Consider the following 26,219-nt stretch of genomic DNA (forward strand, 5'->3'; position numbering starts at 1 on the left):
GAAGATCACTTGAGCCCAGGAGTTCAAGACTGCAGTGAGCCGTAATTGCACCACTGCACTCCAGCCTGGGCAACAGAGTCAGACCTTGTCTCAAAAACAGAAAACAAAAAAACCCCACAACAACTGAAAACACATCGTGGCCCTGTCAAGTGGGCCCATGGAAGAATACCAGACGCTGGACCTGCCCCCACGTTCTGCGGCACAAGCCTGGTCTTATAAGGCAGAGTAAAGGTGAATTACTTCCCAGAAAAAGCTGCCAAGATCCCTCAGGATGTCTACCTCCAGACATTTACAGGACAGTGACATCTGTGAGCATGCTATCTGCTAACTAAGAAGTCTTGGTGCACACTCCATCAATGTCCCTAATGGGCACACTAAAATACTGCCACACTTTGTGAAAGTAGCAGGGACAGAGAATGTCAACAGTCTACTTCCAGGAAAGCAGTCATGTGAAACTATGGTGGGAAGAGGTCCCCATGTCTATGCAACTCTCCTCTAACCCTGAGGGAGTGGCAGGGCACACCTCTAAAAAACTGTGATTCTTCCCCTGGGACACATCAGAGTCTCTTGGTGGACAGGAACACCCATCTCCCCCTCATCACCCTGGCCCAGGGCCAGGCCAGAGCACCTATATTTTGCAATGTCACACAGAGTCTGACGCAAGTGCTGGCTGGAGAAGCACCTGCTCACGTGGAGCAAGTGGCTCCAAGACGCCTCTGCACAGGAAGGCTATGTCTCCCTCAAGGCCCCACCCCTTCCTCTTCCTCCCGAGGACAGGCTCTTGCATTTTTTTCCTTCATGATTTTTATAAATCAAGACATGCTCTTTGTAGACAATTTGCAAGGGATGTAAAAACATACAAGCAGCACCTTCAAATCACTTGCAATCTCACTCCTCTGAAGTCATCAATGTTAACACCTCAACATTTTCCCCTCTGAACATCTCCACCTAGCACATGCACAAGTTTATATTTTATCACAGTAAATATACAATTTCATATTCTTTTCACTAAAAATAGCATAAGCAGGTGGACAATGAAAAAGGTCTTACTACATGTTATCCAACAGCCTTTTTCATTTCCTCTTTTGCAAGCTGTCAGCTCACGCTGCTTGCCCATTTACCTTCTGGCTAAACCAAACACTCGCTTGGGACCAGCTCATGATGAGCATACTTTACTTCTAACATTTATTTTTAGGAAATGAGAAAAATTCCATTCCAAAGCCATAAAGCTTTGGTTTACCAACATCCTTACATTAAAAGAGAAGTGGACAGTCTTCTTATGTTCAATATTTAGAAACGACAAGGGTAAGGGCCTGCAGCAAGTGCCCAGCATGGGGCCGGAGAAATGCGCACATCTTCACGTTTACCACACCAGGCAGCCTAAGAACAAAGGTCACTCAGCCCAGACGCAGGTCTCCAGATGACGCCCCACCCTGCCACCTGTTCCGCCTGTGTCTCTCTACACAGATGCATTTCTGCCAGCTGCTGAGAACTTCTTCATTAAAAGGCATGTGCTGGGTGCTAAGATTTTAATATTTTTTCAAACTATGCTTGGAATTCAAAAATTATACATCATTAAAGTACATGCCCAACTCCTGTCCCACACAGATGAAAGTGTTAGTGTTACTGTCCGTGATTCCTGGACTATGTGGTAATTTAAACACTTCTTAGAAAGAAAAAGCCTCATCACAACTCAGTCAGCAGTAGAAAACGGTGAGTCACATTCTGTTTTTAGTGCATGATGTGACAAGACCCTACTACCACAGAAGTACTCCTGCAAAAATTCTTTGAGATACAAAGCAAAAACCAAGGGAATGATTCAATAGATATGAAGGAAACACTCCTAGAGAAACATGACAAGCTGAATCGCAAAAGGGAGGCAGGAAATTAAAACAGCAAACGTCATACATGCGAGCCAGGGAACTCCCTAAATGATGCTGCAGACACTTTCCCCTGGAGAGAAGATATTGTCAAAGTCATGTGAGTGGGTCCCCAAAAGGACTCAACTTTCTAAAAACCAAAGGGAATCTATAAAAAGGGAGCAAACATCCAGTGTATTAGGCTCTAAAGCACCAAGAGTTAATTTCTTTTTCCACTAAAACATCTGCATCTACGTTTACTAACTGGAAGTCCGCTCCCCCTTGTTAATGTCCTGCTTGCAGGGGCTTCCGGGGTAGTTGCCGTTAAGAACTGCACCTGGAATACTGATTAGGCAAGTGAGAAAAAATCAAGCGACCATCCCATGGCGGACGTTCACAGCAGTCTGCATGCATGGGAGAAAACCCCTTTGTAGGCCTCCTGGAATCCGAGAAAAGGATGTGCCATGGGTAAGAAAGCCACCCTGTCCTCTGTACGAGAGGGATGAGGAGCTGCTGGGAGGCCAACTGAGAGACAAGCAAGTGGAAGGCTTGGGGCAGGCAGGGCTCCACAGATTCTCTGCTGTTTTGCCCCACACAAACATTGCACCACTGCACTCCAGCCTGGGCAACAGAATCCTGTCAGTCTCTGCGTCCTCCATATGTTCATATAGGCCATGAAAGCTAAGAATTCTCACGGCCACATTCAAGCTCGGGTAAGAGATAGACTGGGAAAAACAACCTTTAAAAGATCCATACCACACATAACATCCTGACACTACAACCGTTTTATGTCCCTAAGGACACTTTTTTTTTTTTTTTTTTTTTTTGAGGCAGAGCCTCGCTCTGTCGCCCAGGCTGGAGTGCAGTGGTGTGATCTTGGCTCACTGCAACCTCCGCATCCCAGGTTCAAGAGATTCTCGTGCCTCAGCCTCAGAGTAGCTGGGATTACAAGCATATGTCACCATGCCTGGCTAATTTTTGTATTTTTTGTAGTGATGGGGTTTCACCATGTTGGCCAGGCTGGTCTCAACCTCTTGAGCTCAAGCAATCTGCCTGCCTCAGCCTCCCAAAGTGCTGGAATTATAGGCATGAGCCACCACGCCTGGTTCCCAAGGGAACATTTTTTGAACATAATGAATGATTTACATCTTAGACCCATTTCATTTTCAGACCTCCACAAAAGAATCCCAACTGCCCACCAGTGACAAAAATTCGGCATTACCTGTTGCAGGGAAAAAACAAGACAGTAGGAAGACGATCGACCATAAATTCCCAAGGAAGGTCATTCTGAGACACGTCAATCCTGGCAAAGGGAAAGAACAGAAATGGCAGGTGATCAGCCCAAGAAACGCCAACTTGAAAGAACCTTCTCAGATAACTTCAAGAACCTGGTGCATTTTTTACACCCCACATTGGGCTAGTCCCTTCTCGATGAATGTACTACCAGGTGTGAGCTGGGCGCTGATACTTCCAAGACATACAACATTCTACTACGTGGACGCTTTCCACTGAGTGGCAATGTGATGTCCTGAAAGTAAAAATGAACTTGCAGAAAATGCCGCACTGACACCTGAGGAGTCATTCACTCCTCACCTGACAGGATCTAGCCAAGTATTTTAATCCCTGAATAGCTCTGGGAAAAGAAAGGAAATCATTGAGCAAAATACATCAAGCCCCTCTGAAGATGGAAAATTATACCCTCTTTATGTTGTAAATCTGGATAGAGGCCAAAAACAGCCTATTTTCTTAGCAGATTTGACATTAATTTTCTAATACAGAAAATGACATCTGTACTAACTCACCCAGCCTGTGCTCAATCACTGTGGGAGCTAACCGCAACTGCTCTAGAGGCCTGCCCCGGGCAGCTGGCACAGAGCTGGGCACACAGCTGGGCGCCCACACTCAGGCTAAGCAGACATGGAGCCACGACAGCATCCTTGATGGAAGGGGCTGCATCCTCCTTGCGGAGGGGCTATTCAGCTACTATTCATAAACAGTGCACACAAAAGATGAACATGTTTTCAATCATTACCTTGACAGAAGTTTTTAGAAAGCATAACTGGGGGGAATGAGGGTGCAGTAAGTGTCATGTATGTGTCCAAAAGGATGAAATTTGCTTTTCAAAAAATGGCACAACCAGGCTGAGCACAGGGGCTCACGCCTGTAAACCCAACACTTTGGGAGGCCGAGGTGGGTGGACTGTTTGAGCCCAGGAGTTCGAGACTAGCCTGGGCAACATGGGGAAACCCTGTCTCTACAAAAAATTGGCCGGGTATTCTGGCACATGCCTGTAGTCCCAGCTACTTGGGAAGGTGGGAGAATCACCTGAACCTGGGAGGTTGGGGCTGCAGTGAGCTGTGATTGCACCACTGCATTCCAGCCTGGGCAACAGAGTGAGACCCTGTCTCAAAAAAACAACAACTCCGGGCGTGGTGGCTCACGTCTGTAATCCCAGCACTTCAGGAGGCCGAGGCAGGCGGATCACGAGGTCAGGTGATCGAGACCATCCTGGCTAACGCGGTGAAACGCCACCCGTCTCTACTAAAAATACAAAAAATTAGCTGGGCATAATGGCGGGCGCCTGTAGTCCCAGCTACTCGGGAGGCTGAGGCAGGAGAATGGCGTGAACCCAGGAGGCGGAGCTTACAGTGAGCTGAGACTGCACCTCTGCACTCCAGCCTGGGCAACAGAGCAAGACTCCATCTCAAAAAAAACACAAAAACAAAAAACAACAACAGCAACAAAAGGCATAACCAAATGAAAACCATTTACCAAAAGTTTACTAACAAAACAGCACTCCTGCCTCACCTGTGCCAGCCTACCTAAAACATTAGTGTTCCTTTCTAAACAAGTGGGATTGAACACTATATTCCATAATTAAATGCTTTTTCTCACTTGATTCTTACTTCAAAGAAAGCAAACTATAAAATTAAAACATTGTAAAAATCCACTCAGAATTCTATTGGGCTAAATAAGGCCCCCCTTTCTTATGCAGGCTTGGTCTATATGCTTACTTTTTTTTTTTTTTTTCCCTGAGACACAGTCTTGCTCTGTCGCCCAGGCTGGAATGCAGTGGTGCAATCTCAGCTCCCTGTAACCTCCGGCTGCTGGATTCAAGTGATTCTCCTGCCTCAGCCTCCTGAGTAGTTGGGACTACAGGCACGTGCCGCCACACTTGGCTAATTTTTTATTTTTAGTAGAGACAGGTTTTCACTATGTTGGCCAGGCTGGTCTTGAACTCCTGGCCTCAAGTGATCCGCCCACCTTGGCCTCCCAACATGCTGGGATTACAGGCATGAGCCACTGCACCTCACCTATATCCTTACATATTTTTAAGAAGAGTTGTCATATATTTCATACTCTGTTCTTTTCCATTAATTGTATGAAAAGCACTGTTAAAGGATAAAAATTCCATTAAATGCCCAGCCATAATTTACTTAAACATTCATCTCCTGGTGGATATAAACAATGCTATAATGATGAGCTCATGCTTCTTCGGAATTCCTATTCCATTACTTCTCCAAAGTAAAATTAACTGGGTCAAAAATGTGTTAACTGTTTTTGTTGATTTCTTGTAAATGTTGCCAAAATGCTTTCCAAAAGAGTTATGGCAATGTACTCATTCCATTAGATACATCTGACTGCAGTTTCCATTTATTTTATCAACACAAGATTCTGTCACTTAAAACCACTGATTACTTTAATATGTTAAATGACACTTTGTTACTGTTTTAATTTACATTTATTAGGTTATAATTTCCCCACTTGTTTATTTACTCTCTCCTCTTAAAAGAAAAACCTGCTCACATCCTTTGTTCAGAATGGAATCTGTCTCAGCCATCTTCTAAACCATTTTAATTTCCGGGGAGGCTGGAGTATGAATGCCTGATTTAATCCTGGCCCCTCATGTGCAGCTTGAAACTCTGGGCAACTTGTCGAATCTTTCTATGTCTCAGTTTCCTCCTCAATACAAACAGCACTTTCTTTTTTTAACTTGAGTGCCTTCACTAAGCGTCGCGAGGACTGTCGGGTAATATGTACATCAAAAACTCTCCCAACATAGTAACTCCTCAGATTTGGCTCTAATTATTACTTACAGTGCATGTAACAGGTGACACAGAGACACTGGAAAATATATTAATGGTCCCCCTTTTTGTCTGCTTTCCCTGTTTTCACTGCACGTATTTCTAGTGGAATCTGTCCATTTTTCTCTCTTTGTTTTTCCAACTGCTTCCACTTTGGAAAGTTTCCATCTCCCAGAGGAATCAGCAAATCCTATTTTTTGTTTTGATTTTTTAATATTTAACTCTTATCTATCTGTAGGGTTTTGGGGGAGGTGGGGGGTTAAATGTGAACAGTTTTCCTCACCCAAAACTGCTTACTACCCCATCTAAAAACTCTGTATTTGAGCCTTCTTTTTCCAAAAAATATTTTTAAAAATTTTGTTTACTCAAAAGCGCACATACAGTACCCATGGAATCACAATACCAGAATGTGGATATCTGTCGGTCTTTCCTTTTAATTTCACAAATAAGATAAACCAGGGCTGGTGGAGAGATCTGCTTGGGATCCCAGGACCCACTGGCATTGCCTGGGGCAACTGTCCCATGGTATTCCACGGGGCCATCCTGGCAACCAGGTCAGTGCTCTCCCCACAGAACTGCACTCAGCCACCTACGAATCCAGTCAGGGCTAAACATCAACATCATGGAAGGAACACTCAGAATTCATGAGGAAAAGTTCAGTTTCAAAGAGGCTTTGCTCATGGCTTCAACCTGACAATTAAATTCAGCCAAGTCCTACCAAAGGTTAATGGAAAATGGGCAGACCCTCACACACCATATGGCTAAGCTGCAAATAAGAGTGAAAATGGGCATACAGCCCAAAGCGCTGCAGAAGAGGCCTGCTTACCTTGCCACAGTGAATGTGTCCATGGGCAGGTTCCGAGCTAGCTGGATGAAGATGTGATTGAGGGATGGACAAAAGCCGCACCACGGAGCGTAATAGAGCAGGAGAACGTCCTGTGGGAAGGGGAAGACAGATGTTACTTGCACCGGGAAATGGGCTCTTCTTCATTTCTTTCCTCATTGCTTAGAATCCAGCAAGCACCCGAAAAATGCTACCTATGCAAATATTACAGTGAAAATTTTCATCTTTAGGTCTTTCCAATTCTGTGCTTTCTGGAGCACTTTTCTGAAATTTAAAAACCACATGTAATTCATTCACGGTCCATAATTGGGCCATCACGTGGTTACTCTTCTATACATCAAAAACAGCTGCTCACCCCAACAACTGCAGTTTGGAAATTATTTTAAGAGGGACAGATGGCTTAACTTTTGCCTCTCATGACTCCATACCTGTTTTTGAAGGACTACTTCCCAAAAGGTATCAGTTGTCACTTCAGTGATTAAATGCTGAGATGGGAACTGGGCAGAGCCACTTCCAATGAGATGCCTTTTCAAGGGACTATAGAGAACGCTGAAGTTTTGAATAAAAGACTCTAAAAATAAAGAGAAAATGAGATCAACTCTCCTCTAGATACAAAGAGAATAGCTGGCCTACTTTTAAACTCCACATTTTAAAAACTCAAATGACTTCATAGGCTCACATTTTTAACATTTCACCTATCAGCAAAACCCCAAACAAAGCTGCCCGGGTGGCATCAGGTTTAGCTCTGGTAGTATTAACGCAGCAGACAGTAATGTGGATATCAAAACACTATGCAGTGTTAGATGCTCTAATATTCATAGACTGTTCTTTTTTTTTTAAAAGGACTGGTCCACAAATAGACACCAAGTGAGACTGTATAAATCATCAACAAGCCACAATCTTTTCAAGAAATTTCACCCTATAATACTAAGACCTTAAGCTTAACCACAAATGTGGCAACTGCACAAGCTACAGTAGTGTGGAATGTGTTTAAATGCTCATTAATTTGAGGACAAGGAGCTACAGTTTTTTGTTTCCTTTATTAAGGTTCTTTAAGTTTCTTTTTTTAAAGGTTAAGAAAAAATTATATGTAGTGGAAAAATACATAAAACCCCTAATAATCAAAAACCTGATTTGAACCAACAGTTTTACCACAAATTCTGCCATCTTCAGAGTCCTTTGCTTCATCTGAAACAATACTAATTTGAATTTCACTTCTTTTTTTTTTTTTTTTTTTTTTTTTTTTTTTTTTTTTTTAAAGAGACAGGGTCTCACTCTGTTGCCCAGGCTGGAGTACAGTGCTGCAATCATAGCTCACTGTAGCCTTAAACTCCTGGGCTCAAGCGATCCTCCTACCTCGGCCTCCAGAGTAGCTGGGACTACAGGCGTCCACCACTGCACTCAGCTAAAGTTTCAGTTCTTTTTCTTTCTTCTAACTCCCTCCATTTTGAGGTGCAATGGGCAATGCAGCGTGCAGAATGGAAGAGGAAGTGAAGAATGTCATGTGAACACTAAAGAGAATTCATGATCAGCATCTGAGTAACACTTAGTTGGCTATGTTTATGAAACATGAAACCAAGAATTATTTCCTAATCTGAATAAAGCCTAAATTCTGAAACTGGCCTAGAGACAGCTGATTTATGAGTTAAGTCTCTAAACCAACAATGACACACAGTAGGTGTTTTTTACAAGCTCCCTAAAAATTCTGTCACTAACTACAGGACAAAGAACAGCTAGGCTAAACGTTTCAGAGAAGATACAGAAGATGGAAAGAAATCTAAAGAAGGCTTCTTTCAACTACCCTTAAATTCAAAGTGAACACATTATGAGGTCATTAAACACTTCAGCATTACTGAATGGAATTCAGGAAAATCTAATACAGACTACCTCAAAAATACATGCTTGTGGGAACACTGACCCCATTTCTCTGGAGTCTCTTTCCCATTAAAAAAAAAAATGCTTGTTTCATTTTAAGAAAGCTCAACACATCAAAATGACTTTAGATAACATGAATTGGGAGTAATCTATAATATCGACAGATTATGCCCTTCAAAAAGTGACTGGTCACAGGGTTCTTTTACACAGTGAGGAACTCTTGGATTTATAATATGTAACTTGATATAGAAAAATCAATATTTACATAAAGCCTTTTCACAAATGTGTCTAATGTAAGAAACAAGTTTCACCTGGATTTGAAAGAGGATGGCTAAAAAGACTCATATGTAGAAGCTCTGAGTCTACTGTTGAGTTCATACTTTAAAACTTGAAATGAAAGGTTTCCTTCCCTACCGAATTCCTCCTTTCTCCATTCGGCATACACTGACCCTCCCTCCCGTTTCCAATGAGGCTGAACTAACGTGGCTTTTGAATTCTCACTTCATTGTGTGTAGTCAAGGGCATCAGCAAATTCCTGGGAACAGGCCAGTGTGGGTCAGCCCAATGTTGCTGCCAAGTCCCAGGGGCAAGCTCTGGGTGCTTTCTCATCATGGAGCCTTACTCCTCAAAAAGTGAGTTTTGCTGGTTTGCGACTGACACTTATTTATTTGCACTTTACACTTGTTACAATGTAGGTACCCCAGGTCTCAGCAATATTACTCAGTACATTATGAAACAGCAGCAGAACAAATTAGGTCTGGTGGCCTTGATCTTTAGACATTTAAGCCTATGAGACAAAAAGGGAGGCAAGGTGGCTCTACTTCCTTCTTCACTGCTTTTTTTTTTTTTTTTTTTTTTTTTTTTTTGGAGACGGAGTCTCGCTCTGTCACCCAGGCTGGAGTGCAGTGGCGCGATCTCTGCTCCCTGGAAGCTCTGCCTCCCGGGTTCATGACATTCTCCTGCCTCAGCCTCCCGAGTAGCTGGGACTACAGGCGCCTGCCACCGCGCCTGGCTAATTTTTTTTTTTTTTTGTATTTTTACTAGAGACGGGGTTTCACCACGTCAGCCAGGATAGTCTCAATCTCCTGACCTCGTGATCCACCCGCCTCGGCCTCCCAAAGTGCTGGGATTACAGGCGTGAGCCACTGCGCCCGGCCACTGCTTTCTCTTTAAGCTCCTTTACAACAAAGCTGCTGTCAAGGCTCACTTTCATCAGCCCCTAGGACATCCCACCGGAATAGCTCTCCACCTCCCTGCCTGTTCTAGTCCCCAAGTCCCCACTGCCTGCAGCTGGTTCTACCTTAGACATGTGACAGAAATCGCCAATTTAGAAAGTGGGACTCTTACCCCCACCATGGGCTAAATGACAAACTTATCCAAAATTCAGAGTGAGGAAGTTTCTGTTCCATTTAATAGACAAAATTAGCTTCTTTGAAAATTATGACCGATGGTGGTCTAAAGACTTAAAATGAGCTACGAAGGTGACATCACCCCACAACTAAATGTAATGAGAGCCATCAATAAAATTTACCCATATGAAGTCAAGCAAAATGTACAATGCTTGGGGAAATAAACTGCCTGCAGTACCTAGGGTGAGCTTCATCAGTGCTTGCTTTGGATCCAAGATGTAATGAGACTCTTCTTTCACGTCAACAATTGCCGCAAATTCTTTCACCTGAGTGGAGCTCGGAGCACCCAGTCTCTCTGCATATAACCAAAACAAATTTGAATCCAAAAGGTAGATGTTGAGAGTCTTGTTGGTTCTGCAGCTCAGGCCTGTGAAGTTTGTGCTAGTCATGTCCACTTCTGGAAAGAGATACCTGTTCTCCTCAATGTGAGGAACGGAGCTTGGGGCATCAACCTCACATTTCTTCTCAAGGGAAGAAAATGCAACAGTAGGGGCTTCAAAGACATCTTGTTCAGGGTCGATGAAGCCTGACACACCCCTGCTTATGGTCCTGCAACATGCAGTGTAGTAGCTGAAGGGGCTATAGGAAGTTAAAAAATTGCTGCATTCTATGCTGTCTGATGCCACATGATAAAAGGTCTGCTCCTTGAGGTAGAAAGAATCCAGAGCTGCTGCCATTTCAAAAAAGCTGCACTGTGGCACGCTGACCGAGCTCGGCTTCATGCCCCCGGAGGTCTGGTTGACACAGAGTTCACAGACATTGTGGGTCCTGGAGAAGGAGTGCCACTGGGGCAGCACCACAGTGTTGCAGCAGGGGGACGCTGTGATCGGTGGCGGGTCTGGCAGCTGTGCCGGCACTTCCAGGGCCAGGGACTCCAGCACTGGAGCATCCACCCGCCGCAGGTGCTGAAGGAGACGCTCCACCACCTGGTCCCCATGACAGTTGTTGTACTCCAAGGCCACTTCGGTGATCTGAAATACAGGGCAGAGTTGGTGAAGGGCTTGGGGATGACTGAGGGACTAGCACCCCGTTAGCCACGTTTCACTTTCTGCAATTTCAGTTATCCATGGTCAACTCTGGTTCAAAAATACTAAATGGAAAATTCCAGAAATAAACAAGTCATAAGTTTTAAACTACACGTCGCTCTGAGTAGTGTGATGAAATTTTTGCCATTACAAAAACTGCGAGCCATCCCTTTGTCCAGCGTGTCCATGCTGTGGATGCTACCAGCCTGTTACTTAGTAGCCAACGCAGTTATCAGATCAACTGTCTCAGTATCACAGTGTTTGTCTTCAAGTAACCCTTTATTTATCAGAAGGGCCCCCAAAGTGTAAGGATAGTGATGCTGGCAATTCAGACATGCCAAAGAGAAGCCAAAAATGCTTCCTTTAAGTGAAACGGCAAAAGTCTCAATAAGGAAAAAAAAAAAAAGGTAAGGTTGTTAAGATCTTCGGTAAGAACGAATCTTCTACCCATGAAATTGTGAAGAAAAGTGAAATTCGTGTGTAGTATATACAGGGTTCAGTACCATCTGTGGTTTCAGGCATTCATCGGGGGTCTTGGAACGTATCACCAAGAATACGCAGCGGGGTAGATGAGAGTGCAGAGGGAGATGGTTGCTATATTTTTAAAAATACTACCCCAGGCATGGCACTCCTGGGCCAAATGGTACGCTGCCCATGAGATAAAACCTCCACACGATCTGGACCGTTTGGCTTTCCAGTCTCACCCTACCCTCTTCAGAACAGACCAGGCCCTCCTGCAATGCCACACCTTTACGGAGGCCTGGCTGGGGACACCGGCTCCTCCATCTGTTCCCAAGGCCCAGCACCAGGGCAGCTGCTTCAGGGAAGCTGCTTCAGGGAAGCTAGTCCTACTCCCACTCCAGGAAGAGCTAGTTTTTGCACCTCCAGTGTCCCCGAGACCCCTTCTACAGTCTCACAAGCTTCTGCTGAGACATCCCTCTTCCCCACAAACTTATGGATCCTCACAGGCAGAAGCCACATTGGATTTATCCTGCCATCCCCGGGGCCTAGCACAGGGCCAGGCACATAACAAATGCTCAGTAAACCCCTGATGAATGAGTGGCAGCTCAGGGTAATGCACACAATCCTCTGTCTTGGTGAGATTTGCCACTTTACCGTCAAGCCAGTATTGGCAATTTGAATTTATATTTTATTCTAAGATTCTTCCATTTCCAAAAAGAATATTTCGTTACCCACCTCCCATTCTGGTTTCCTGAGAAAGACATGTAAGTTATAATCCAAAGGCATTTACTCTCTAAAACAAAAGAGTGTGTCAACTTGAATCAAATCTCAGCACAGTTAGTTACAGGGTGCTGTCACTCAGGATTTTGTTTCGCTGTGTGTGTGTGTGTGTCTGTGTGTCTGCATGTGTAAAACAATTCAATGAGTGTAATTTCCAATTTAAAAACACAAGTTTTATACAAATAAAAATAAAAAAGTTTTATAACGTAATATTTATAGTTAATTCAAAACATACATATTTGTACACAAAAATAAATTGTTTCAATAGTTCTCGGCATAAAAAAAAGTCTCTTTATAACCCACCAGAAAACTACCGGGTCAAGAAAAGAAGTCACTTTAGACGACAGGCCAGTGCTTGAAATTTTATTTCCCCTGCACAAAAACATCTCAGTGGTTTTTGGATGAGGCTCTGACAGCATGCAGTACTAACAAGGTCAAGCCTATATAATCCGTGAAGAGCCCAGATGCCCTCTGGCCCCATCCTGGTACTGTTTTACATTCAAAGACGCAGTAATAGACAACTACTCGCACCCACTCCCGCAAAAACCTCCATAAGACTTCACGATTTACTGTAATCTTTTACAGAAGTCCAAGTAGGAGATCATTAATTATATTATAGAGAAGAAAATTCCTTGAAAAATCTTTCTTCATCTCTTTTAGCTTCAGTATCTCATAAACAAAGCACCCACGTAAAGAATATTTTTAATTGAAGAAAAGTATTCTGTCTACAGCAATGTTTTTTTTTTTTTTTTTTTTTTTTTTTTTTTTTGAGACAGAGTTTCACTCTTGTTGCCCAGGCCAGAGTACAATGGCATGATCTCAGCTCACTGCAACCTCCGCCTTCCAGGTTCAAGCAATTCTCCTGCCTTAGCCTCCCAAGTAGCTGGGATTACAGGCATGCATCACGACGCCCAGCTAATTTTTTCTATTTTTATTTCGCCTGGTTAATTTTTTGTATTTTTAGGAGAGACGGGATTTCACCATGTTGGCCAGGCTGGTCTCGAACTCCTGACCTCAGGTGATCCACCTGCCTCGGCCTCCCAGGGCTGTAATCCCACTGGGATTGTAAGCATGAGCCACCGCGCCCAACCAGCAATGCTTTTTTTTAAGACGGAGCTTTGCTCCAGTTGCACAGGCTAGAGGGCAGTGGCACCATCTTGACTCACTGCAACCTCTGCCTCCCAGGTTCAAGCGATTCTCCTGCCTCAGCCTCCCAAGTAGCTGAGACTACAGGCGCACACCACCATGCCTGGCTAATTTTTGTATTTTTAGTAGAGACGAGGTTTCACTATGTTGGCCAGGCTGGTCTTGAATTCCTGATCTCAGGTGATGTGATCCACCCTCCTCAGCCTCCCAAAGTGCTGGGATTACAGGCGTGAGCCACTGCGCCCAGCCAGCAATGCTCTTAAAGAGTTAGGCATTATCATTTTTCTCCTATGAAGGGGAATTTATGTTTCTATTCCTTTTACCTAACAGGCAGTTTTGAAAACACAACTCAACTTGTGTCACATTCTGTGTGTATCACTTGATGTCATTTAATTTCATGTGAATAATTAAGGAAATCTTGGCAAATAACTGTTCGCACAGTAGATGTTTCCTTCTATTTTCTTTAATCAGGGAAATGTGTGAGTCTGAACATGCTAACCATGACTTTGCTTACCAGATTCAGACGATGTGAATGCCTCAAATAAACACTTTTAAAATAGAAAACAAGTCACGAAGACTCTTTGCTGGCTGAGGTAAGCATTTCCTTTGATTAACAAGTTGTGTAATACACACTGCGATGTCTTATAACCTCTCTAGAACTCTCTAGAGACACCAGGGTGTCAGTGGCCTCACACCGGTGTCAGGATCTGTACTTTTGCATGTGTGTGTGGGTACACATGCAGGTATGCATGTGTGTAGAAGCAGCTACCCACTATGGGCTTGGTGCGGCCACCATATGGTCACTCCTGACTGGCATCCTACATGCACCACAGCACAATTGTCCAGAATGTTGGTGCTTGGTATGCCCCCAACTCTATTCCACTCACTCTAAGATGACCTCTCTCTTCTCAACAATGCAAGCATCCTCAAAGTTCTGCCCAATATTAGGCCTAAGGTGGTAATGGAAAAGTAAAGCCACCTAACTCTTTCATGGTCAACAAGCTAATGAATTTACAGCTCATCTTGCGTAAGTACAGCGTTCATCCTTCCCACCTTACCCAAAGGCTTCTTCATCTCTAGTCACTGTGTCACAGTTTCCCCGATCATAGACCCTACTTTCCATCCTCCACCTCTACCACCCAAGTTCAGGTTCTTACTACTTCGCAGTTTTCTGGAACCCTCCTGCCACAAAAACGTTCGTAATGATAACGCACAGCCCTGGCTGCATCTCTTCACTGTCAGTAAGACTTGTATGGGCCAGGTGCAGTGGCTCATGCCTGTAATCCCAACACTTTAGGAGGCCAAGGAAGACCGATCGCTTGAGCCCAGGGCTTTTGAAACCTGCCTGGGTAACATGGCGAAACCCCATCTCTACAAAAAAAATACAAAAATTAGCCAGGCGTAGGTGTGTGCACCTGTAGTCCCAGCTACTTGGGAGGCTGAGGTGGGAGGATCACCCGAGCTCAGGAGGCAGTGAGCCGAGATCGTGCCACTGTACTCCAACCTGGGCATCAAAGGAAGACCCTAACTCAAAAAAAAAAAAAAAAAAGACAAAGACTTGGATGACTATGGTTAATCTCGAAATCCTCAGAGAAGCCCACAAGGCCCTCTCCCCCAAAGGCTTTTTCAAGATCTCTCCCCAGTTAGCCCTTCCTGCAGACCACAAAACCCGGCCTCCTTCCTAACAGTTAAACCTGCAGCAACTCCCGTACCTCATGTCTCTGCTCAGGGTCCTCCTTCCCGTAAGTTTTTCTCAACCCATCAAGATCCTGGCTGCCCCTACAAGTCTGTCTCGAATACTTCACCCATCCAAAGCCTCTGCTAACTCCTCCCCTGCCCGGAACCCCACTTTCTGAGATGGCACCCTCCCTCCTCTGGTTCCTCCTGACCCTGGGCCTGATCGTCCTCTAATTTGAATTATAGGCAGGCTTTCACTCCCTGTACTGGACAAGCCTCTAAGACCACAGGACAAGATGGTGTCGCATCTATCCTTTCTCCCCTGGAGCTTCCCAGCACAGTGCTCAGTAAACATTTGCCAAACTGACCTGAAACAAAAAGGGAAATGTGCTGGACAGGCACTTTGCTTGTCTGAGTAATTCATAACACGGTGAGATGCCGCCTCTTGTTCGGTCATCTCACCCATATGCTGAGGTTAAGGGAACGCACTCACCTCACAGAGACAATGGGAGCCCCAAAGAAAGGAGTCACAGGCAAAACCATGATACAAAGGAGGCCTGTTGGTAGGTGGAGGATTTGCAGACTGCTGGAGGGGACACTCATTCAGAAACAACAGGCAAGAAAGAGTCTTCCCACCAGGTGCCTAAATCCAACCACAACCCTCTGGGCAGAGGCTGTGGGCTCCTGCCACAAAATACAACCCAGCCAGGACCCTGACACACCCAAACCAGACGGGAGAGAACTCTCCAAATCCACAACCACAGCCACACCACCTTGATTGAAAACCTTCCTTTCCTACAATGAGCTTTAAGGCTCTTAATATTAGATACAGTAAAGGCCTAGTCATTTGAAATGGTGCCTCAGTTCACAAAAGATCCATGTAGTGAAAATTTTCTAAAGAAATAGTTTTATTACTTTGAGTCCTCCCTAATTAGAGGGGAAGAAACAAAGCTATTTCATTTCTCTCCTCTTTCTTCCTCTAAGCCAAAGAGCGGCATTCATTCAGAATACTCCCCAGAGGGAATCATAACTTGAGCAAAAAGACTCCAGCACAGCAAAGGGAGGGATCCAGCTGGGCGAGAAGTCCTGCCTCCCTGTCCCTCCAGGCAGGAGGCCAGGCCAGCGCTGAGGGGCTCAGGTCTGCTTAGCTGGCCAGTGGTACACTGGCTGTCTGAAATTGGTTTTGGCCAATTAAGGGATCCTTGAGGGAGTGAAAAAATAAAAACCTCAGTAAATGCAATTTTGCCACCCCAGGCTCGCTCTGCATACTGTGCCTGCTGTCTCTCCAGGCTCGCTCTGCAAAATGTGCCTGCTGTCTCTGAGCGCCTCCAAATGCTCCGTGTGGAAAATAAACTCACGCCCAGAGCAGGCGCACCAGATGAAGCCGAAGACAGGCAGGAACAGCAGGCTCCGATGGCGCTGCCTCTGAAAACCACTCTGGCTTCTGCACGACAGGGAAGGTTCAGAGAAACAAGGTGTCCCAACATCGCTGCTGCTGCTCGCTCTCCTCTGCTGTCCTGAGGATGGCCAGGGCTGGCAGTCTGGCCAAACCCCCAAGACAATGGCATCTCCTAGGCCACAGTAAACTTGGCCTGTGTTCCTGCCACTCCCTATTTCACCCCCTAAACAGGAAGCTCAACAGCAGCCACATCAGAAGAGGGCATTTGGTCCTTCTCTAGAAGGGCACGGTGTGGCTTCCCTGCCTCTTCCCACTCACTCCAGACGCCAACAGCTGTCAATAAATATGGCCAGAGAGGCTGCGGCAGTCCCTGTCTTAGACACGGGCTCTCTCCTGCCCATATGGAGGGGCAAAGAGCAATGCTCAGAGCCACAGGTGCCCCTCCTGGCAGCCATTAGCTGCCAGAGTAAATGACTGAGTGTGGGATGAGAGGGGCCAGGTAGATGAGGCTTTCCTACTCCTCATGAGGTGCTTTTCACATCACAGCTCTTACCTCGTCTATTAAAGGATGACTTTCGGCCAGGGGATTAAAAGGTATGAACAGAAACAGCGCTGGTCCTTTCTTCAGCTCGTTATTCAGCAGGAGACTCTTGCCTCCGTGTGGCCGCAGCCACCGAAAGAGCGTCTCCTGGTTTTCTAAGGCCCACTTACAGATGTTCTCAGCTGTGTAGTTCAGGACCTCCCTGGGGAAGACCTGTGAAGGACAAAGGCACAGAGGATAAAGGAGAGCTCATGAGGTGGGGCAAGCTCAAGGCACATCAGTGCTGTTCCAGCCCCACCACTAAAGGTGAGAAAACCCAGGCGTGGAGCGGGGCCTGGCCCCACTGTGCAGCTAACACCCGCTTCTCCAGAGACAGCATTTCCTCACAAGTGGTTGAAAAAACAAAAGTGGTTGCAGGAGGTGACTTCCATATCGTGTGATTCATCTTTCTGCCTTGAGACAGACCCACCTATCAACAAATAATTCTCCCTGCCAGCTGGTGGCGATAACAACCTCTATCACCCTGTCCAAGGACAGGTATTAAACGTCACTGGGTATTTATAAAAGGACCAAGACATATCTAAGGCAACAGAAATTACAGAGTCAAGGATCATTTAGATTTTGACCTTGGTCCTTCAATTGCTGCCCCCAAGGGCAGCATGGAGCCTCTGTGCGGCACAGGCTGTCTGTTCTGCTCACCTGTATCCTCCAGGCCTAGACGAACACCAGGCACACAGCAGGAACTCAACACATGTCTTCAGCAATCAAAAATGACCTAAACTTGCACAAGGCCACGGATCATATTTTACGTGTACGAATAAATGAAAGAGACACCTAGATTTTTTGCTTTGTTTTGCTATAAACAACCAATGTATGTGAACATAAAATTATTTTTGAAATTCTAACAATTTAAATCACTGGCTTCAAACAGAACTACCAAAGGGGTGCTTCAGAGGGTTTTGAAAAATGAGATATTTAAAACTCCTCAAAACGAAGATTTAAATTGACTCATAACAGAGACTAACCACTGCTTGTGTTTTTAAAAATAATGGTATCCCAGTATTATTTCATTTGATAAAAGGAATTCTACTGCTACACAAACCAACCAACCTTAATCACTACCAAATCGAAGCAGTAAACCTGATATATTTTTCCATCTCATAGTCCTACCTTTTTTTCCCCATCTACTTTTAATTTCTTTCTCAGTACCCTTTACTATAAATAAATATATGTAGGCTGTGTAACATGCTAAAAATGAAGGATGTAGGAAAATGACAGATAGCAAAAGCAGATGATGTCAAAGCAGCTTAGGCAGAGGCACAAGGAGCGTAGGTGGGCAGCAGAGAAACAACCACAGCAGTGATTGTCAAGGTGGGACGATGGGAGTTTGAAAAACCATACTCAAACTACACTCAAACATATCCATTTGGAAAACACAAAAATACATTTGACTTCTGGAATATAAACTGCAAGAAGTAAAGCACAGCATCTGGGCTACGAGAGATATGCAGAAGCCAGGGCGACTGGCAAGCAAGGGGGCACCCCTGGAGTGGGCCCAACAGCCCCTCCGAAGGCACAAGACTTAGACATTGTGCCAAGGGGGGCACAGGTTTTAAAGGCTGGGTACACTGGGTGCAGGGAAATTGATCTGTATATGACCTGTAAGTTACTGACAGTGATGCGAGAGAGACAGAATACTTCAGGAAAGTCAACTCAGTGATGTGACTGAGGAAGCAGCAACAGAGTAGACGCATAGGACTGAGCAGGACACAGGTCAATGCTCAGAAGCAGCTGAGTTCAGGCTGCTCCACAGAAAGCAAATGAAATCGGGGAACAAAGGTGACAATGGAAAACTGAGGCTCTCTGGGATGAGAAGCCATCAACTTCTCACTGTGACTTGACAAGAACTTCAAAAATCCATTACATCAGCTAAGGAGAAAAGCATGTCACATTACTTACTCATCATAAAAGAAACAGATAAACACAGAACATCACTCAGTGGAAGCCTAGCTTCTGAAAACTCGGGCTCAGAGTAACAATTCTTCAAGAGAGTAACTCTGCAATTTTATCCAAGAAGAAAAACTTTAAAGTCTGTACCAAAATCTAAGAATACAAATAAAGAACTTCTATACATTAATTTCAAGAGCCCTCTAATGCATGGGTTCTTAACCTGGAGCCTGGGCTCTAGGGTGGGGCTGTAAGAACTCTCCATCCATATATAAAATCATATGCACTTTTCTAGAGAGTGTCCACAGATTTTAACCAATTCTCAAAGGAGTCTGTGACCTAAACAAGGTTAAGAACCACTGCGCTAACATAAACGTGATTTCAAAATACTTACAAGTGATGTGTTGAAATGTCTATGTAAATACACACTTCCAGAGTGTACTAAGGATACCAGTTTCGCAAGATGTTTATTTGTGATAACCCCAAATCGTACTGTTCCTAGGTAATCTGAAACAGAAAATTTTCCTTTATTAAAGAAAAGGCCTGTGCCTTAAAACAACCACAAAACCCAGTGATCAAGTCTTGAAGCACAAACCCCTGCAGCTAAGCTCCTTCTGGTAACCTAGCCTAGAGAGGGAAGGAAGAGGCGCTGAGGAACCTCTCCTCCTGAAACCGACCTCGGCCCCTCAGATGTCAAGCCTGCTTCTGAGAGGATGTCTCTAAGTAACGTCTCTGACAATCACTTGTGCTGAGGAGTCCCCTGTGTCCACCTATGATGGTCTGACCTGTCCCCCTTGATCACAGGCTGAGGCACATGCTGTTCTCTTCGTCTGGACACTTCTTGTGGCTGGTTCCTTGTCATTACTCATCTCAGCTCCTACTTTCTGTGAGAAGCCTTCCTTGACCACCCCACCTAACAGCTAATACTCAGGGGAGAGAGTTTACAAAGGGAAACTGGGCTCCTGACCCATTCAGGTACTCTCTTTACCAATTACCCTATTTTTTATAGCACTTATTAACATCTGCATAATCTCATTCATTTATTTAGATTTCCTTTGGTCCAATGTCCTCTTTTTTTTTTTTTTTTTTTTTTTTGAGATGGAGTCTCGCTCTGTGGCCCAGGTTGGAGTGCAGTGGTGCGATATCGGCTCACTACAACCTCTGTCTCGTGGGCTCAAGCAATTCTCCTGCTTCAGCCTCCCAAGTAGCTGCAATTACAGGCGTGTGCCACCACACCCAGCTAATTTTTGTATTTTTAGTAGAGACGGGGTTTCATCATGTTGGCCAGGCCAGTCTCGAACTCCTGACCTCAAGTGATCTGCCTGCCTCTGCCTCCCAAAGTGCCAGAATTACAGGTGTGAGCCACCACACTCGGCCCAATTTCCTCTTCTGACTGTAATTTCTGTGAAATTAGAGACTTTGTTTCATGCTAGTATCCCAGCACCTACAGAAGTGCCGGGGTGTATAGTTAAGAGGTCAAAAAATATTTATTAAATGAACAAATCTAGCATATATAAAGACTTATACAAATCAACAAGAAAAGGAAAACTGTTAACATGGACAAACCACAGAAAAGGAAATGTGTATACATGGCTAATAATTACTGGAAATAAACTCAACCTCACTATCCCGAAAGGAAGCAAATTAAAACAAAAGACTACTAGACTACTTTTGACCCTCAAATTGCCCAGAATTTAAGACAAAGGAAACATCAAGTATTGATGAAAGTAAAGAAATGAGTATTTGATGTGATGCTGGTGGAAAAAGGCAAAACGGCACAGTCACTCAGGAAAGCAGCTGCTGTACCGACTACAAGAATGGACACAGCTGGGATTTGCACTGCTAAGCATCCACATGTTTGTTAGGAGTCACATGCAAGGATATTCACCAAGAAACATTCTGCAAATGTTAAAAACAATGAGGCAGGACTATACACCACAAACAGAGGCTGAAAGAGTAGACTTTTGATGTTAACAACAAAAAAAAAAGAACTCACACTTATAAAAGTTATGTGTGTGTATGTGTGTGTGTGTGTGTGTGTATGTATGTATGTGTATATATATATATGTTTTTTCCCCTACAGGCACATATGTTTAGAAATGTATAAAGAATCTAAAAGGATAATAAAAGTGGTTTGATGTTGGAGAACGAACATCAACAGGGACCTTATCCTTATGTGTGAAGCTTTCATTTTTTTTCATGGAGTATAATATTTGTGTGATTATAAAGTATTTACTGTTAAAGGAGGATGAATAAGATACTGCAGAAAAAGGTACATTCTTTCCTATCCCCTTTTTGCTTTATTAGCACATGCTAAATAAAACATCAGTTAAACTATAGGCCAGGCGCAGTGGCTCATGCTCTTAATCCTAGCACTTTGGGAGGCCGAGGTGGGTGGATTGCCTGAGCTCAGAAGTTCAAGACCAGCCTGGCCAACATGGTGAAACCCTGTCTCTACTAAAAATATAAAAATTAGCCGGGTGTGTTGTGGTGGGCACCTGTAATCCCAGCTACTTGGGAGGCTGAGGCAGGAGAATCACTTGAACCCAGGAGGCAGAGGTTGCCGTGAGCTGAGATCCCAAGATCGTGCCACTGCACTCCAGCCTGGGCAACAGAGTGAGACTCTATCTCCAAAGTAAATATATAATTTTTTTTTTTAAAACAGTTAAACATCAAATATTACCAAATTATACACAAGTAGCTAAGATATAAAAATACTGAGGTGTTAAACCCATAAAGTTGCTAGTTTTATCCCATGACCCCACCTTTCAGTGGTGTGGTCCTCTCTCCCTCAGGTAAGGAGTGGCCGACAAGGATGAGGTGGGAGTGAATATGTCCATACTGCCAGAGTCAATACTTTTTCATACAAATCTGATGAGTTTAAAATGGCACAAAACAAAAGAAATACAGGACAAATAAGCCAGGCTGGGGAAAGGGGATTGGAAACGGGAATGCAGGGCTGAGGAGGCCTGGCACTGAGTAGGCCTTTTTGTATCTGACTCCTAGGGCCACAGTGATGTATCACACACCCTTCACACACTCCAAAATTAAACAATTAGTTAAAACCAAGCGAGATGTGGCAAACCCAACGTGGAATACAGCACGTACAAATAACTCTAACTATTGCAAACGGGTAACACCATGGTGAATGGGATAGGAAGAAAGAACTAACCTAAGTAACTGGAAAACAGTATCTTGACTGGATGCTGTAAAACTAAAGGCAAAAAGATCTGTACATAAATGCTGTAAATCTAGGTAGTAAATGTGTTTCTTAAAGAGGTATAAGTTAGCAATTCTGAAACTATGAACTTATTTACTTCTTTGTGGTAAATACATTATACATAATTACAGCCAGGACTCTCACTGTTGCAGTAAGAAGTTATATATTAATAAGAGGAGGCTAAAATAAACCCTGTGATGTTAAATTGAAATCAGAGAGAATGAGTATAAACTTAAGGCTTTTGATACACACACACACACACACACACACACACACACACACACACACACACACAAAGGGAGAGAGAGGGGATGGATAGAGAAATACAGATATATGCACATGTGTGGGTATAATACACTTCCTAGTTCTATCTACTGAGAAGACCTAGAAGTAATGACATCCTAATACCAAAGAGCATACCTAGCACGTAGATCTTGGTTTCTAAATGCCATTCTCCAGTAAAAGAAACCAGGGCCCTTGGAGAAGAGGTTGATTCCAGAGCTGGGGTGAAGAAAGTACAAGATAAGCCTGAAATATCTTGTATCAGAAGTAAAGAAGTGGGCTGGGCATGGTGGCTCACACCTGTAATCCCAGCACTTTGGGAGGCCAAGGCAGGTGGATCACCTGAGGTCACGAGTTTGAGACCAGCCTGGCCAACACAGTGAAACCCCATCTCTACTAAAAATACAAGAATTAGCCGGATGTGGTGGCATGCACCTGTAATTCCAGCTATCTGGGAGGCTGAGGCGGCAGAATTGCTTGAACCCGGGAGGTGCAGGTTGCAGTGAGCCGAGATTTCGCCATTGCACTCCAGCCTGGGTGACAAGAGTGAAACTCCATCTCAAAAAAAATAAATGAAGTAAAGAAGTGCTCATAAAAGGATGGGGGTTTGTCCAAAGCACCCAGGAGCCAAGCTGAAGCCCTCCTAGTAGCCAAAGTTGGAACAATTTGAGCAACAAAATAAACAATGACAGTACACAGAATAAGATAAATACCCATGACTCCACAATAATATTAATGAGAACAGTCAGCTCTTCTTTGCGGGAGAATTCCACTAATAATGAAAAAAGAATGAAAGAAACAGAAAATAACCATTTGAACACCAGAGTAATTGTTGCAGGCAAGATCCACTGATGGAGGCTAAAATTCATGAGCAAAAGTTTGAGGATATATTTACATAGTGTCAAATGATCTTCCCCCAAGGTATTTATTTATTAATTACAAAGGAAGAGATAGTAACTTTTCAGTGGAGAAACACAGCAGACACTACTTTAACCAAGTGATCAAAGTTAATGTCACCAGTAGGAGACACACTGACATCATATGAACCCCCTGATAAGAAGTGCTGAGAAGGACCTATTTCTATGGTATTGCTGTCAAAAGACATGACCTATTCCAGTCACAAGAAAACAGACAAAATTGAGCAATTTTCTACATAATACCTGAGAAGTATTCTTCAGAAGTGTCAAGGTTATAAAGGACAAGGAAAGACAGAGGATTTGTCATAGGTTGAAGGAAACTGAGAAAAAACCAACTCATTGCGATATGGGATCCCAGACTGGATCCTGAAACAAAAACAGACACTAGTTGAAACATGGAGACAATTCAAATGAGGTCTGCAGTTTAGTGAATAGGACCGAACCAATGTTAATTTCTTTTTCTTTCTTTCTTTTTTTTTTTTTGAGACAGATTCTTGTTCTGTTGCCCAGGCTGGAGTACAGTGGCGCATCTCGGCTCACTACAACCTTAAGTGATTCTCCTGCCTCAGCCTCCCGAGTAGCTGGGATTACAGGCATGCAACCCCATGTCCAGCTAATTTTTCTGTATTTTTAGTAGAGACAAGGTTTCACCATGTTGGCCAGGATGGTCTCGAACTCCTAACCTCAAGTGATCCACCTGGCCTCAGCCTCCCAAAGTGCTGGGATTACAGGTGTGAGCCACCACACCCAACTCTAAATATTGACTTCTTAGTTTGTACAAAACCACCTAACAATTGGTTATGTAAGATGTTAACAATGGGGGAAACTGGCTAAAGACAGGCAATTATGGAACTCTCTGTTTTATTTTTGCAACTTTTCTCTAAGTATAGAATTAGTTGAAGATTTTTAAAAACTTTGTTTAAAGGGCATGGCATATAAGTCCAGATCCCAAAGCTGTCAGAAGAAACAGACCAAAGAGAGGACGTGATTTAGTAGGACCAAAACACCACTCTCCAGAAGCAGCTGATCTTGGAGGACAGTCACAGTTAAAAGAAGAGAAGGAAAAGCAGCCAGTAAGGAAATTCATTTGATAACCTGCCAAAGTCACCATCGTGATTTATTAGAGCAGAGAAATAAGAAGTGACAGCCTGACCCAAAAGTTAAAAGGGGCCATTCAAAAACCTGTTTAACTGCATTAATAAGAATGGACAGTCTGCCCACACAGAACAAATTCTAACATGCTCAAACATATTATAATTTCAAAACTTTTATTTTTCACACATAACAGAAATGTACAAAAATCACACTTCTATTTAAGTTCTAGCATATGGTGGAAATCTTGCTAGAAGCAGCAGCTTAAATTTGCAGTCTCACGTGAACAAAGAATACTTGGATTAGCAGAGGAAGTTTATAGCGTAAAGATGACACAAAAAACCAGCATGTCACATCTCCTTACCCAGAGTGTTTTCTGATATGCAGAGCTCCAGGGCTTTCTACGATAGAAGTCTTAGTCATTTATAAAATGAATTATTTTGTCCTAAAAGTAATGAAGTTTCAATATTTTAATTAAGAACTTGGAATCTGTTGGACAATTAAAAATAAACTAAGACTCATACTCTCCCCTCCTCTACTCAAAAAGGTCTAAAAACTGCAGTATCCCATTCGATTAAAAAAAAATTCTCCATTAGCCTGGTAATTGGCCAGTTCAAGATCTCTGTTAACCATACAGTGACAATTGGTGTCAATGATCACTGCAAGATGTAATGAAATCCTGAAGGAACATCTGGGTAAAGAATTAGTTACTAAGCAGTTTCCACAGCTGCTCATGCAGGTGGCTAAGAAGGTCAAGGTGACCACAGCCAGCATGTCTCTTGGCGCCACTCACTCCTCAGGGAGGGAGGGTGCTCCTTGGCTGCTTGCTACAGAGGGTGCTGAGCCCTGGGCCCTGTGATCGTCAGCTTCAAGGCTGTGCACACAGGCACCATCTAGACCCATCACAGCACATCTCCCATGGGCATGGGCTGGGGAACCAGCACTATTATGCTGATAATAATATTGTTTGCCGTGCTTTGAGCAGAAATGGTCTTGCGCTTTGACTCATGAAATCTTGCCTACTTTTGGCAGGCAGGCAGGTTTACTCCTGGTCATCTCTAGTGAGTGTGGGATTCATCTCTGCCCCTAACAGAATGCTCCTCTCTTGCTTCCCACACCCTCCCCAAGTATAGCTTTGGCTGCCCTTCTTGTGCCTCCTATGCACCGCTATCACCATTCACCTCATGACAGCTACCAAGGGTTCCTGAAAGACCTGAAACTCCATCTGGTTTCCACTCACATTCATCTGGCTCACTCTCCTCTAGTTTGGATAAAAGCTTTTTGGTTTTGGACAACGTTTTAATATATGACTACAGCTGACCCTTGAACAACATCGGTTTGAACTGCGTGGGTCCACTTACATGCAGTTTTTTTTTAACGAAACACAGATCCAAAATACAGTATTTGCAGAATTTAAAACCCACCTATATGGAGAGCCAATTTTCATACAGGCAGGTTCTGAAGGGCCAACTGTGGGACTTGAGTATGCAAATTCTGGTATATTTGGGGATCCTAGAACTAATCCCCAATCTATACCAAGGGAAAACTGTATTTTAGTTTAGTATCATATGACTTAAATTTAATTTTAAATATTAAAATGTCAGTTTAGGGCTGGATGCGGTGGCTCACACCTGTAACCCCAGCACTTTGGGAGGCCAA

The 26,219-nt window shown here is 43.9% G+C and overlaps 1 protein-coding gene across 4 annotated transcripts in view; it reads right to left on the reverse strand.

The window, feature by feature from the left end:
- TXNDC11 (thioredoxin domain containing 11) overlaps positions 1-26,219 on the reverse strand; it is a 64,223-nt gene that overhangs the window by 1,996 nt on the left and 36,008 nt on the right. For 3 of the 4 annotated variants that reach the window (XM_055365326.2, XM_055365327.2, XM_055365328.2), the window contains 6 exons: positions 19,444-19,556; positions 17,115-17,315; positions 10,251-11,043; positions 7,217-7,359; positions 6,771-6,880; positions 3,082-3,162 (listed from right to left, as the gene is read on the reverse strand). In XM_055365326.2, coding sequence (XP_055221301.2) covers positions 3,082-3,162; positions 6,771-6,880; positions 7,217-7,359; positions 10,251-11,043; positions 17,115-17,315; positions 19,444-19,556 — 1,441 coding nt within the window. Of the gene's footprint in view, positions 1-3,081; positions 3,163-6,770; positions 6,881-7,216; positions 7,360-10,250; positions 11,044-17,114; positions 17,316-19,443; positions 19,557-22,689; positions 22,771-26,219 lie in introns of all 4 variants that reach the window. The other variant, XM_055365330.2, reaches the window with a different exon arrangement.

The sequence above is a fragment of the Gorilla gorilla genome, chromosome 18 (genome assembly GCF_029281585.2).
Source record: "Gorilla gorilla gorilla isolate KB3781 chromosome 18, NHGRI_mGorGor1-v2.1_pri, whole genome shotgun sequence".
Lineage (NCBI taxonomy): Eukaryota > Metazoa > Chordata > Mammalia > Primates > Hominidae > Gorilla > Gorilla gorilla.